General features: G+C 48.1%; 1 gene segment (V, D, J or C); it reads right to left on the bottom strand.

Moving 5' to 3' along the window:
• Window positions 1–7,519, bottom strand: part of LOC100076420 — a 301,688-nt gene extending 294,169 nt beyond the window's left edge. The window contains 2 exon segments of the C gene segment in view: window positions 6,805–7,015; window positions 7,480–7,519. Of these exon segments, the coding sequence occupies window positions 6,805–7,015; window positions 7,480–7,519 (251 nt within the window).
• Window positions 7,520–15,093: the final 7,574 nt, after the last annotated feature.

Genomic DNA, 15,093 nt, shown 5'->3' with positions numbered 1-15,093 from the left:
ACACAGGGGAAGTTGTTTAGCGGTGACAGGGTCGCACACGGGGAGGCAGCACTGACATGAGGCAGGGTAAAGGGCCACTTCCTTACCACATATAGCATTGTGGGGCCCTGCAGGCAGGCGAGAGCTGGAGTTTTCTCTTCTTTGTGCCTAATGACAGAAGGTCCCTGTGGATGACGGATGCACAGGACTTTGGTTAGCTGAGCCCTTTCCAGAAATCCCACCCTCTCCCCACCAACCTGCAGAAAACAGCTGCTCAACAACTCTGAGTCCTGCTCTCTCTTCCCATCGGCCTCATGGGGAATGTTCCCTGAGGCTCTCCCTTTCATCCCCACGAACCCCCAAACTCACAGACCAGCTGGAGCTCTAGAATCAGTAACAAGCCCACCAGGGGCTTCTCCATCCTCCCTCGATGGCCGAGTTCACTGAACACTCAGTTCTGCCCCCTGGGACGCTGACTACTTTCTCCAGCCCAAGTAGCCATTTCCCCCTTGTTTCTCTTTCTCCTTCTGTCCTGCAACAATGAGGGAATTCTCAATCTCACTGCTCAGAAAATCACCGTGGCCTAGTAGTTAGAGCATGGACCTGGGAGTTAAAGGGACGTGGGTTCTAATCCGTACTGCATCACTTGACTTCTGTGTGACCTTGGGCAAGTCACTTCACTTCTCTGTGCCTCAGTTACCTCATCTGTAAGATGGGGATTAAGACTGTGAACCCCTTGTAGGACATGAACTCTGGCCAACCTGATTACCTTGGATTTACCCTAGTGCTTAGAACTGTGTCTGGCAGGTAGTAATACTTAACAAATATCTTAAAAAAAATCAAATCTGGGTCTGCTACCTCAGCACCCCCACAGTCCCCCTCTCCCCCTCATAGACACCCTCCCCTAGCTCCAACCATGGCTCCCTTCTGGACAGATGTAAAATTTCTGGAGGAATGAGGTGTATGTGTTGGCGGGGAGGGTGTAGAGAGAGGGGCACCAGATGATCTGGTCTTCCCTGATCTTTTTGATTACCTAAATCTGGGAAAGTCAATTCTTCTATGTTTTGAGCCCGCCAGGCACTTGGGGCTTCTTGGGAAAACTTTCCCACAACTGGTCCCAGATCCCAGAAAGCAATTTAAAAATACCAGAGGGCTCAATTTATCAATCAATAATCATTATTAAGCACTTGTGGTGTGCAGAGCACTGTACTAAGCAATTGGGAGAGTCCAAAATAGCAGTATTTTAGACATGTTCCCTGTCCAAAAGGAGCTTACAGTCTAAAGGACTGTATAAATTGGTGTAGTAGAGTATATGTTAGAATCTGCGCATGTGTGAAAAGTCGGGGCTCCCTGTGTATCGGGGTTGGAACGAGGTGTTGACTAAAATTAAATGACATGGCTGCTGGGAGGGGAGGCCACTCACATTAATCACTCAAAATCCCTTTCTTCCAGCCAATGGTTCATTCCACATCCTACTGAAAGTTAGGTTAGCTTTCAGACTCTTCTCAGCATCTAACATTTCCGTTGTTTTCTCTGTTCTCCCATCTCCCCAGCTGGTGTTTTTGTACCATCTACCAGTGAGACTCTTTCACTGTGCCTCACTCAGAGCACAGTAATACACAGCAGTGTCTTCCTGGACCAGCTCTCTGATGGATAAAGTTGTGGAGGTTGTTGTAGTCTCTGAAGAAAATCTTTTTATGGCAAAACCAGCATTATTGCTTCCCGAGAACCCTTTTGCTCCTCTGTAGAGAATGTACTCTGGGCTCTGGCTCGGATGCTGGCGGTACCAGAAGAGGGTGACAGAACCTGATAATGTGGTATTATAAGAACAGCTGAGGTTCACCGTCCCCCCTTCCACCTCAGACACCTGTGATACTGCAGGTCCTATCCAGTCTCCCAGCACGGTCCCTGAAACACCAAACACAGGAGAGAACATCAGTTCTTGAGTTGTCCCCAGCCCCTCATTGAGGAGGCTTGGGACACAGGACAGAACATCAACGGTTACCTGGAAGACTCAGAGTAAGAATAGCAATAAAAATCTGGATTTCCCTCATGCCTCCTGAATCCCCAAGTCAGAACGTGGGTCTGGATTGTGCAGTGATGGTGGCCAAGTCTAACAAGCCCTGCAGGAACCCACTCACTGACCCACAGGGAGGAAATGGGAGGAGTTTCCCTCAGAGACACCTCCGCTCCCCAACCATTCGTGACCCAGGAGACAGCTCATATGAAGAGCTGGGGAGGTCTGTGTACTGAGGGAAACTCCTCAGGTCCCCGGCATCAAGGTTCCAGTTCTCTGACAAGGACCTAGTAGCCTCTGAGAGCTGAACCTTGTGCTCCCTTTGCAGCTCAAGGAAGTCAGGCTTCCTGTCTGGGTTTGGAGATCTCCCCCACCTTCCCTGGCTGCAGGCGAAGCTCAGAGCTCTGGGGTTTGTGTACGGCTCCTCCTGTCAGTCTTGTCACTGTGGGCCTCACTCAGAGCGCAGAAATACACTCCTGAATCTCTCAGCTGTAGGGTCGCAATGGTGAGATGGATAAAGTTGTTTGCTTTCTTCAAAGTCACAGATAATCTCCCATCTTTGTTCCTTTCAGACCAAGAATCCTGTCGAATCAGGTAAATCAACTCTCCTGTGGGAAGCTGTTTGTACCAGAACAAGTAGTAAGTAGGATCAGTCATAGTATAGGTACAGTTCAGATTTAGAGTGTCCCCTTCCTTCCCAGACACTGTAGCTTCAGTCTGAGACACGCTCTGGGCCAGGCTGGATCCTGCAGGAAAAACAGAGAACAGGATTGGTCCATCCCTATGGCTCACAGGGGAACAGCCTGTGTCAGGGAACAAGGATTAACCAGAATAGACAGTAATCTAAAAATCCATAATCCCTTCCCTGACACTATCCCAGAGACTTGCACACATGCACACACACACACACACACACACACACACACACACACTCCCTCCTTGGCCCTAATCCATGGGTCACTCCTGAGGGGAAACTTGTCCCTACCGATGCAGGCAGAGGCAGTGACTGCCCACAGAAAGGTGGGGAGCACCATGCTAGGAGCTTTTCCCCCTACAAATGTCTCTACTTCGCTCTGCCCTGAAATCAGGACTCAGCCTGCTCTCTGGCTCTTCAAGGCCACGTGACTTACCCCAGGACAGGAAATGGGGTTTCCGGGGTTGGGATGGATTTACCCTGATCTTCTTCCACTGTTCTCCATAACTCGACACTAGGTTGCTTAGTCCTGCCTTTAATGAGGCTTATGACTATGTTCTCTTCCTCAGAGAGTGGTCATTACTGGATCAGCGTCAGCCTGGGGAGACTCAACTGTGATGGGCTTCAACTGTGATGGACAGTATAAAGTGTGAGGTCCATGTAGTAACTTACATGGACAATATAAGTTGTAGGATGGACAATAGAGAGAACAGATTTATCAGGTTTTGATGACATTCAGCTGAGTTAAGCAGGAACTCGGAGAAGAATATCACCATTTCTAACCATCTTGGGAGGTAAGGGAAATCTAGAATTAAAATTCAGGAAAGAGAAGATCAGGAAAATACAGTTATAGAGAATCAGATAATATAACCTGGGAATGCCTGCTTCTGATGAGAGTGGAGCTGGACTTACAAACGAGAGGTCAAGACTTGGTAGCCAAGTGGTGGAAACATGCTAGCAAACTGGGGCCGTCCTCTTGTTGATTCAACTAATCAGATCTTTAGAACCTATGACCATGAGCAGCGTCGATACTGTGTCTGAACATGATGGCCACTGATGGCCAGTGCCCATCCAGCCCTGTAGTCTCACTCCAGCAAAGCAGCGGGGGGCTTGGGGAAACGTGATAATTCCCTCCTTACATCTTTCCTAATTGTTTGGAAGAGACCACCAATCAGTTGTAAAGTTGTCTCCACCCTCTCCTAGGTCGGTCAATCAATCAGTCCGGGATATTTATTGAGCACCTTCTGCATAGTGAGCTCTGTACTACATGCCTTGGAAAATTCAACAAAAAGAAGATGCTTATGCTCTGTTCTTACCGAAGCTATTTATAATGGAGACAGACAAAAATTACGTACAAATAGGTGGAGTAGTTGGAAGAACAAGGAAGAAAGTAGAAAAAAAAAATCAGGATGATGTCTCTCAATAATTAAGCAAATATACACATTAATTTGTTAAGACACTAATACATTTAAATACTCTTATGTACATGAATGTTGAGTATGGTCAGCTTTGCGCAGGGAGAGAACAGAGGCTATAAGGAGTCCGACAACTTCCCTGCTATAGGAGTGTCACTTCCCTGTCATTTGGGGGAACAAATCAATCAATCAATTGTATTTACTGAGCCCCTACTATGTGCAGAGCTCTGTAGTAAGTGCCTCTTAAGCACTTGATAGTCACCCAACCTCCAGCCCCACAGCACTTATGTACAGATCCATAATTCATTTATTTATATAAATCCTTGTCTTCCCCTCTGGTCTGTAAGCTCCTGTGAACAGGGAACACATCTACCAACTCTGTTGTCTTTTACTCTCCAGAGCACTTAATACAGCTCCAAGTGCATAGATGACACAGAAGGGAGAAAGAATAGAGGGGTAAGGGGCTTGATCACTGTGAGAGGGGGCTGCTCTGTGTGGGTTCCTGTCTGTGGACAGATACTTTCTCTGAACGGTTGCCGATACCTGGGGTTGGGGTTGGGATAAGCGCGAGAAGAGTCTGAGTTCTGGTACCTCTGCTCCATCTCTTGGGTAAATAACTGAACTGCAAGGGAGTGTAACAATAATAATAATAATAGCATTTAAGTGCTTATTACATGTCAAGCACTGTACTAAGCACTGGGGTGGATCCAAGCAAGTCGGGTTGGACACAGTCCCTGTCCCATGTGGGGCTCACAGTCCTCATCCCCATTTTACAGATGAGGTAACTGAGGCCCAGAGAAGTGACTTGCCCGAGGTCACACATTCGACAAGTGGCAGACCCAGAATTAGAACGCATGATCTTCTGACTTCCAGGCCTGTGCTCTGTCCACTACGTTACACTGCTTCTCCAATAATAATTGTGGTATTTGCTAAGCGCTTACTATGTGCCAGGCACTGTACTAACTATATGGCCAGGAGGGTTTGTGCCTCAGAGTACCCCCTTGTGAGGGGGAAGAGGGACTCGGGCTCTCAGGCAAGACATATGAGGGGCTGTGAGGAGCTGGTCACTCTAGTCTCCTTGGACATTTTTATGGCATTTGTTAAGCACTTACTATGTGCCACACACTGTAGTAAGTGGCGGGATAGGTACAAGTTTTTAATGAGGTAGGACATAAGTCCCACATAAGGCTCACTGTCTTAATCCCCATTTCACAGATGAGGTAACTGAGGCCCAGAGAAGTTCATTGATTTTCCCAAGGCCACACAGCACACAAGTGGCAGAGCTGGGTTTAGATCCCAGGTCCTTCTGACTTCCTGGCCCGTGCTCTAAGCCCGTGTTCGAGGTGCTTCTTTCTGACCCTTTAGACTTCAGATACGTCCCTCAGTGATCAAATTTCCTTTGTACTATGAATCCTGTTTCTGGCTCCCTGCATCCAGGGATCAAAAACTGTATTCCAAAATAGCCCTGGAGAGGACACCACTGCCGCTGAAGACAAAATGTGGAGAGAATGTGGACTGAGATTCTGGTCCAGGAATGAAACCTGGAGGTGGTCTCAACTTCAACATCTCTGCAGGAAGCGGTCCCAAAGCACAGTGAACCAAAATGTCCCTGGGAATTCCGAGATTGAATGTGGAGGCCAGTCAGGATAGAATCCTCATTTTGTGATCTTTCCAAGTAGGGCTTTGTCCCCAGAAAAGGAGTGGTAAGAGAGCAGAGAGTGCGGAGATACTCACTAGGACCTTTCTCGCACTGGAGTGGTTACAAGACCCTCAGAGCAGAAGACATCTCTGCAGCCGTCAGCATCGAACAGCGGTGAGAAGCAGGGTGGACCTAGTAGTTAGACCATAGGCCTGGGAGTCAGAAGGACTTGGGTTCTAATCTCAGATCCGCCTCTTGTCTGTTGTGTGACCTTGGACAAGTCACTTAACTTCTCTGTGCCTCAGTTACCTCATCTGTAAAATGGGAATTAAGACAGTGAGCCCCAAGTGGGGCAGGGTCTGTGTCCAACCTGATTAGCTTGAATCTACTCCAGCACTTATTACAATGCCTGGCACACAATAAGCACTTAATAAATACCACTAAAATATCCAATAAGCTCGTTGTGGGCAAGGAAAATACCTGTTATATTGTTCTATTGTAATCCCCCAAGCGCTTAGTACAGTGCTCAGTTTAGTAAGCGCTCAATTAATATGCTTGACTCATGGCACACCTAAAACTTCCCTGTATGCTTGTAGTCACTTATTCTCTGGCAGCTTCCTTATCATCCTGATGTCTGTGCCCAACTTGTTTGAGAAGCAGCGTTGCTCAGTGGAAAGAGCTGGGGCTTGGGAGTCAGAGGTCTGGGTTCAAATCCCTGCTCTGCCACTTAGCAGCTGTGTGTCTGTGGGCAAGTCACTTAATTTCTCTGTGCCTCAGTTACCTCATCTGTAAAATGGGGGTTAAGGCTGTGAGCCTCATGTGGGACAACCTGATTACCCTGCATCTACCCCAGCACTTAGAACAGCGCTCTGCACACAGTAAGCGCTTAACAAATACTAAAAAACCCCAAAAACTTTGCCTCTATACTGTGCTGTGCTGCCCTCTGTTGCTAGTCCCCACTGATGAGATACTGTACAGGGATCGGGTGTGGGGATAACTACCAAACACAGTAGTACACAGCAGGATCTCTCCCCTGGATGTTAGTTTCAGGATATTGGACTTTCTGTCTTCCTGGATGGTTAACGTGGCCTTGGCACTTCTGGTACTGGAGTAGCCTCCCAGCACGAGTTCCGGTGCCTGGCTGAGGATTTGCTGATACCAGAAGATGGTTGAAGAAGTCACACTGCTGTGGTTACATTGGAGAGCCACATCGTCACCTTCAATCGCTTCTATAGATGTGAACTGGGTGACCTGATTAGCCAATGCTGGACCTGTGAGAGAATCGGGACAAAGGATTGAATCCCGATCCTGCTATCCGCGTGCCAAACCTGAGTAAGATGGATTTCCCCACTCTCTGGCTCCTTCATCCCAGCCTCAGCCTCAGCTCCCAGGCCCAGGAAGGAGAAGGAGAGGAATCCCTTGAGAGAGGGTATCTGGGGGTCAGGATGGCACAAACAGGCAGCAGGGCAGATGGGATTTTTCTAGTTCCCTCTCAGAACCTGGCTATGAAATGGAGATGCCGCTCCACATTGGGGACAGCCCAGAGGTTTGTCAAGGATTCAGTTAGAGGAGGCAGTGAGGGAGTCCCGTGTCCTGAGGGGAAAATGACCCGATTCTAGCTCCATCTCTCTTCACAGGGCCCTCAGTGACAAGAAAGGAGTAGATATTCCACATTGTCCTGGTTCTCTCTGTCACTGTCTCTGTTTGTAGTGATGAAGGGAGACCCAGCACTTACTGAGCAGCAGCAGGAGTGTCACTGTGACCCCTCTGGCCATGCTAGCTGATCCAAGGTGGGAATGGGAGGGGTTTCTGTCTCCCTGAGGTAGAAACGGGACAGAATATGACATTCAAAGCCCGACAGAGCAACGTTAGCCAGGTCTCCCTGCACTGAGGGGATCAGCCAATCAGAAGGCAGTGCGGAGGGGGACATGGCCCCATGTGGAACCTCAGTGCTTCATGCAAAGCAAATATCTAGTAAGAATCAAAGCAGATGGTAACATGTAGCAATCCCATCACTTCCCCATTTCTGCCATTTCTACTCAGGTGGGCAGATGACAAGGGACTCTCCAAACCTTTCCTTTTCCCAATCCCCTGTGGGTGCAGAAGGGGAAATTTCCATTTGAATTCTTTAAGCACTAATAATGGCTCCGATTGATGATTCTTCTTGTTGCCCAAGCCACAACAGAACAGTGGCTTTAACCCTCAAGTCACTGAGCCATGGAGCATCCAGAAATTTTTCCATCCCAGCTTCTCAGGTGTTCCCAGGGGCCTTAGTGGGTCTCCCCAGAATCAAGAATGGACTGGCCCCATGGATCTCCCCTATCTGATACACTAACCTGGAAGTCCTTTATCTTCTCCTGCACACCTACAGGGTGGAGGGGTGGTCAACAGCATTATGTCCAAGACTGAGGGAGAGAACAATGCTCCACCTCCCACTGGGGACAGAGACCATGGGAAAGCTATTTCCACTGTATAAGAGACCCAAGGCTTGACGCTTTTTCTGAATCAGAAGGTACACTAGAGGCTGCTCCCGGTTCTGACCATAGTCTCCATGGTAGTTTATGCCCTAAAGTTTTTGTTCCAAGCAGTTATGAGTGGAAAAAAAAAGATTTTCCACTGAGAAAATGCTTTCCAAAACACACCCATCCATGCAGATTTAGCCTCAGAGTGAAGTGAGGCAAAGCCACCCTGGAATGAAGAGCGGGACACCAGTTATCTGCATTGAAGAGGGCAGCACAGATGGGTAGGTCTTAGTCTCAGAGCAGGAGTGTGGCTTCTGCAGGAGGGAGAGTGCTAGGGTTTTCTCTTCATTAAGCTCTGGAGCAGAAAAACTCCCGGAGTGACAGAAGTAAAAGTGGGTTAGAGGAAGAAAAGGACAAGCCAGAGAGAGCCAGAGAGAGGCAGGGCCAGGGACCACCAGTAAGGAAATCCTCAGACAGGACATGAATGTGGATTATGTCCCAGGTAGGGATAGTCAGTTCGCACTTGTATAAGAATCACTGAGCAGAGATTGTGATTTTAACTTGGCACATTTTCCCAGGACGTGCCACAGGTCAGGAATCGACAAGGCTGCTGAGAGAGTGACTGAGCCATAACCCAGGCACTCGGAGCCCAGCTGGGGAGGTTTTTCTTAGAATTGAAGTCAACAGTTTCCTCTCTGGCCTCAGTTCCCTCCCACCCCTGCTCCTAACCACATGCACACATGCAAATTTATTTCTTGGAATTGGGGATGTCCTCCAACTTCCCCTGCAGAGGGAGGGGCTCAGGGCCCTGGAGTTTTTGTACAGCTCCTCCTGCCAGTCCTCTCACCGTGGCCCTGATAGAACAGAAATACACAGCCGAGTCCTCCAGCTGTAAGGCTATGATGGTGAGACTGATGGACTTTTTTCCTTTCTCAAAATTCACAGAGAATCTCTTTTCTTGTACTAACTTGGCTGTGAGAATACTGACGAAGAAGGGGAATCATCTCCCCTGAAGGAGACTGTTTGTACCAGTACAAATCATAAGTACTAGCACTCGTGGCATAGGTGCAGGGCAGGAGCACATTATTCTGCTCCAGCCCAGATACTTCTGGTTGAGTCTGAGTGACCTTCTGGGCCATGCCAGAGCCTGTAGAAAAGAGAGAAAAAACAGATTAACTGGTTTTCTATCACACTGTTAATCAGAACCAGTAGTCACTTGGAAATTAATTGTCTCTTCCCAATCACACCCACACACCAGCTGCCCACTCCCACATCCCCCTTTGCCCTGAACAGTGGGGTAGGCCCTTGGGGGAAGGTGATCCTACCGAGGCAGATGGAGGCAGTGACCACCCACAGCAGGGTAGAGAGTGCCATGCTGGGAGCTTTTCCCCCAGAGAAATGTGCAGAGTCCTCAAGTGCCATGTGACCCTTCTTAAGATAGGAAGTGAGGTTTCTGGGGAGGGGAAATGGGGGAGGGTTTAACTTGACCCTCTCACACTCCTTCCTGGTAACCTGACACTCAGTGTGTGTCCATCAGAGAAGTCTGTCGGGGAATTTCCTTTTGGGAAATGAAAACCATTTTCCAAAACCCTCTTTCTCCTGGGTTGTGGAGGAGAAGGAAGAGATGGAGTAGGAGGCTGCCAAGTCCTGGTGTTTTTTTTCTTCGTGGATTTTCACCTAGAGGAACCAAAAATTCAGCATTTCCATCTGCACAAAGCCAGGGTGAACCAGAGAGAGGCAGGGGAAGTCCTCAGACGGGATGTGAGTGTGGGCTATGCTCCAGGTAGGGACACTCGGTTAGCACTTGTACAAGAATGACTGAGCGGAGATTGTGATTTTACTTGGCACATTTTCCCTGATCTGCCACAGGTGAAAGGTGTTTTTATTTTGTTTTTACATTGTTTTTACTCTTTCCCATTTTCACATCATTTTAATCTCACCACACTTTAGTGACAGATGTCAGAAATTATTCCCTGTCTGAAATATGAGAAAATGGAGGAAGAGACTGTCTCTTGTCATTGGTCACACAGCAGACCAGTGGCAGAGTTTAATTAGAATGCCGGTCTCTTGACTCCCAGGTTCCTGCTTTCCCCCCTCCCCGAATGACATTGCTCCCATTGAGTAGGAAGATGGCAGGAGCACCAGCTGCAGACAGGGTTTCTGCACAGGCTGCAGGTGTCTAGGGATCAGAGTACATCCACGGCACAGAAGTAGGTGGCTGAGTCTCCAGGGTGGGCATCCCTGATGTAGAGGAAGCCATGGCGATTCTTAAAATTGAATGTGGCTGTGAATCTTCCTTTCTCCATGACTTTAGAATTTACAGAAAACAGGGAGACAAGACCTTGTCTGGGTTTCTCACTGAACCACTGCAGGAACCCAGAACCGACCATTGAGTGACTGCAGTTCATGGTGCCGGTCTGTCCTTCCTGGATGCTCAGGGATGGAGGAGTCTGCTCCATCTTGTCCTGGCCGCTCACCCCTGTCAGAGAGACAATGACAGACACAGATGACACTCGTCAGCTCGGCACTTTCCAGAAAGCCCACTTTCTCCCACAGGCCCCACAGGAAACTGCTGCTGAATTGCCCTGAGCTCTGCTCTCTCTTTCCCTTGGCCTCGAGGGGAACACCTTCTTGCCCGTGAATCTCAAACTTACAGCCCAGCTGGAGCCCCAGGAAGAGTAATAAGGTTCCCAGGACCTTCTCCATCTACCCTCTGTGGTCGGGGTCTCTCAGAATTCAGTTCTGGGCCTTGGGACACTGACCAGGCTCCTCAGCCCAAGAGACCTTTTCCCCCTCCTGGAAATTCCTGCTTCTCCTTCTGCCCCCAGAACATGCAGAAAACCCACAGCCTGGCTGCGCAGCCAATCAGAGACAAGCCACATCCTCAGAGACACCCTCTCCTAGGTAGAATGAGCTGTCTGGGGTAAATTGAAGAAGCGAATCATTGTTACCTCGTGGCTAGATATGCAAATATTCCCAAATCACTAAAACCATTGAAGAATCAGCAGAATGATTTGAGGTGTCTCTGTTTCTGCTCCTTTGCCTTTAATGTTTCCGTGTGTGTGTGTGTGTGTGTGTTTTGAGTAAAACGTGCCCACACTCCTGTGTGTGGTTTTTGGCATGGTCTAAGAATTATCTGTAGTGGCCGAGCTGCAATGACCCCGGGGTCCATCCCAGTTGCTAAGCTCTCTCTTCTGAAAAACATCCTTCCATCAGAGTAATGATTCACGGTGGATCACAGAGGAAAGGTCAGTGGTTGACAAGGCTGGAAAGAGAGTGTCTGACCTGTTCAATAGTTGCTTGGAGTCCAGGTGGGGAGCATTTTCCTAGAACGAAGCTAATGGATTCCTCTTCAGTCCCAGTTGGGTTGCTCTCCACCCCAGCTTCTGCTCCTCTTTATTAGGGTATTTGTTTAGCATTTAATTTTTCATTCAGTCAATCGTATTTATTGAGCGCTTACTATGTGCAGAGCACTGTACTAAGCACTTGGAATTACAATTTGGCAAGAGATAGAGACAATCCCTGCCCAACAACGGGCTTGTCAAACCCTGTTCTAAATGCTGGAAAGATACAAATCAATCAGATGAAACACGGTTCCTGTGCCACATGGCTCTCACAGTCCAGGTAATAAAAATACTACTACTAATAATAACAATAATTGTTGAATGTTTGCGATGTGCCAAGCACTGCACTAAGCACTGGGGTAGATACAAGATCATGAGGTCCCACATGGAGCTCCTAGTCTAAGTTGGAGGGAAAACAGGCTTTGTATCCTCATTTTGAAAATGAGGGAATTGAGGCACAGGGAAATGAAGTGACTTGTCCGAAGTCATGGAGCAGGTATGTGGCGGAGGCAGGATTTGAAGCAGCATGGCTTAGTGGGAAGAGCCCGGGCTTGAGAGTCAGAGGACGTGAGTCCTAACTCTGACTCAGCCACTTGTCTGCTGTGTGACCTTGGGCAAGCCACTTAACGTCTCTCTGCCTCAATTACCTCATCTGTAACAAGGAGATTAAGACTGTGAGCCCCACGTGGGACAATCTGATTACTTTGCATCTACCCCAGGGCTTAGAACAGTGCTTGGCACATAGTAAATTCTTAAGATATACCATAATAATAATAATAATGATTTGAATCCAGATCCCCTGACTCCCAGGTCTGTGCTCTCTCCACTAGGCTGCACTGCTTCTCTCCTCCTTCTGTCTGGGCTTGGGGATCTCCCCCACCTTCCCCTGCAGTGGTGGGGCCTCAGGGCTCTGAGGTTTGTGTACAGCTCCTGCTGCTAGTCCTATCACTGTGAGCCTCACTGAGAGCACAGAAATACACCGCCGAATCCCCCAGCTGTAAGGCTGTGATGGTGAGATTAATGGACATAATTTTTTTCCGAAAATTCACAGAGAATCGTCCTTCACTCGCATTCTTCTGGGATGCAGAATACTGATAAATAACGTCAATCAGCTCCCCCGTGGGAAGCTGTTTGTACCAGAATAAATCATAAGAGCTAAAACTCGTCTCATAGGTACAGGGCAGGGTCAGAGTGTCCCCCTCCTGCCCAGTCACTACTGTTTCATTCTGGGAGACGCTCTGGGCCACGCTGGATCCTGAAGAAAAGAAAGAGAACAGGATTAATCCATCTTCATGGATCCGGAAACACACACCAGCCAATCACTCACACGCACTCTCCCCCTCCCCTTGGCTCCTTGGTTCAGTCCTGTGGGGGAGGGCATCCCTACCGACGCAGATGCAAGTAGTGACTGCCCACAGCAGGATGAAGAGCGTCATGATGAGTGCTTTTCCCTCGAGAAATGTCTCTCTACACAGTCGTGTAACCAGGAAGGCCTGCCCCCTGGGTCCTCAAGGCCACGTGAGGAGTTCCTGATGTCATATGACCTGCACTGGGACAGGAACTGGGGCTTCTGGAGGGACTGGCTTCCCCTTGATCCTCGTAAGTTCCTGTCTGGTCACCTGATGCTCAGCTCCTATCAGAACATGAAAACCACTTACAATAATCCACTTTCCCTTAGCTTGTGAAGAAAGAGAGAGAGAGGTAGAGTGAAGAGGCTAGAAGAATGAGCATTAACGACATCATTGTACAAAGAGGTTAAATGCAGAAGGCAATTTTCATGTAGGCCAGAGCAGTCAACCAGTGAATAGTATTTTTGGAGCCATTCATGCAGAACTGAACTAAACACTCAAGAGAGCATAGTAGAGTTGGTAGATATGATTTCTATCCTCAAGGAGATTAGAATGTAGCAGGGAAGTTTGCTGGGCTAATAATTTAAAGATTGCAGAAAGTAGGGAAGTGAATATTTAGGTGAGTGAGTCCTGAAGTAATAGGGCCTGTGCAAAAATGCCTTTGGGAGATACGGTGAGTACAAAACTGGTGAGGAATGAAACTTGAGGAGAGGGTAAATTAAGTGGGTAAGGACTCTTGGAGATGTGATTTCAGAAAGGCTTTGAAGATGGGAAGAGCTGCAGTCTGGTGGATATGAAGGGAGAGGGAGTTCCAGACAGAAAGAAGAGCATGAGCAAGGTATTAGAGGTGGGAGAGAAGACAGAGTGCCAGGAGGAGTTGGTTAGCTTAAGAAAATGAAGAATGAGAGCTGGGAGGTAGTGGGAGAAGAAAGTGGATAAATAGGGAGTAGGAAACTGATTGGTTGCCTGAAAGCCAATGGTCAAGAGTTACCGCTTGGTGCGGAATGAAATTAGCAACAATTGAAAGTTTTTGTGGTGGGCCAGAAGGGGGCACGCAATCTGGAGACTAATTCTCTTGTCTGGGGCAGAAGTTAAGATTCTTCTTTTGGGAGACATTCCACGTGGATTGAGTGTGAGAAGATCCTATCATGTTCTGTTCCAAACAATCTATCGAATTAATTGATAACTTACTGTGATACTAAGCTCTTGGGAGACTACACTATAACAGAGAGATACTCGTTCAGGGACCCTAAGTGTTTGGCATTGAATTAATTTTCCCTTAATTATGAAGAGGAGCATGAGGGGAAGGAGGAGGCTTCCCGCAGGGTCAGTGACAACATTTTTGCACAAAGTGTTTCTGGATGATTCTCAAAAACTCAACCCGCCCAGGTTCTCCCTCACTCTGACCCTCGAAGCCAACCCAGTGAGCTGTCCAAGGTCCCTGTGAGAAGGGGAAACACTGCCCTCCTCTGGCCACATGATCACTTGTGTTCTCTCTCGGCATCCCTGAGCAGAGGGGCCCTCACGGTGCAAAAGGCAGAAAGCAGTAATTAATTAATTAATGTTGGTATTTGTCAAGCATTTACTATGTGCAGAGCACTGCTCTAAGCCCTGGGGTAATTACAGGGCAATCAGGTTGTCCCACGTGAGCCTCACAGTCTTAATCTCCATTTTACAGATGAGGTAACTGAGGCACAGAGAAGTTAAGTGACTTGCCCACGGTCACACAGCTGACAAGTGGCAGAGCCGGGATTAGAACCCATGACCTCTGACTCCCAAGCCCATGCTCTTTCCACTGAGCCACGCTGCTGTACTGCTGGGGCATCCAGACCAGGTTTCGTTACTCTGTTTCCCCATCTGACCGAGGATGCGAGGAGAAGTCACTTCCCGCTCCACTCCTGTCCCCCACAGGGAATTATATATTATAAAATTATTTATTTTTAATAACGTCTGCCTCCCCCTTTAGATTTAAGCTCGTTGTGGTCAGGGAAGATGTCTGCCAATCTGAAATATTGTATTCCCCCAGGAGCTTAGTGCAGTGCTTTGCACATAGTAAGTGTTCATTAAATACTGATGATGATCTTCATAATGATGTTGGAAGGAAGCCACCTCCTACGATCCTTGTATCATTCAGATAGGGATGATATCTGATATCACCTGCAGGGAGGAAGCCAAGGACAGCAAAAACGTGGTG

This window comes from Ornithorhynchus anatinus, chromosome 13 (assembly GCF_004115215.2).
Source record: "Ornithorhynchus anatinus isolate Pmale09 chromosome 13, mOrnAna1.pri.v4, whole genome shotgun sequence".
In the NCBI taxonomy this organism is placed as follows: domain Eukaryota; kingdom Metazoa; phylum Chordata; class Mammalia; order Monotremata; family Ornithorhynchidae; genus Ornithorhynchus; species Ornithorhynchus anatinus.
Note: the sequence above shows the minus strand (reverse complement) of the source record. Positions and strands in the feature narration are given on the sequence as shown.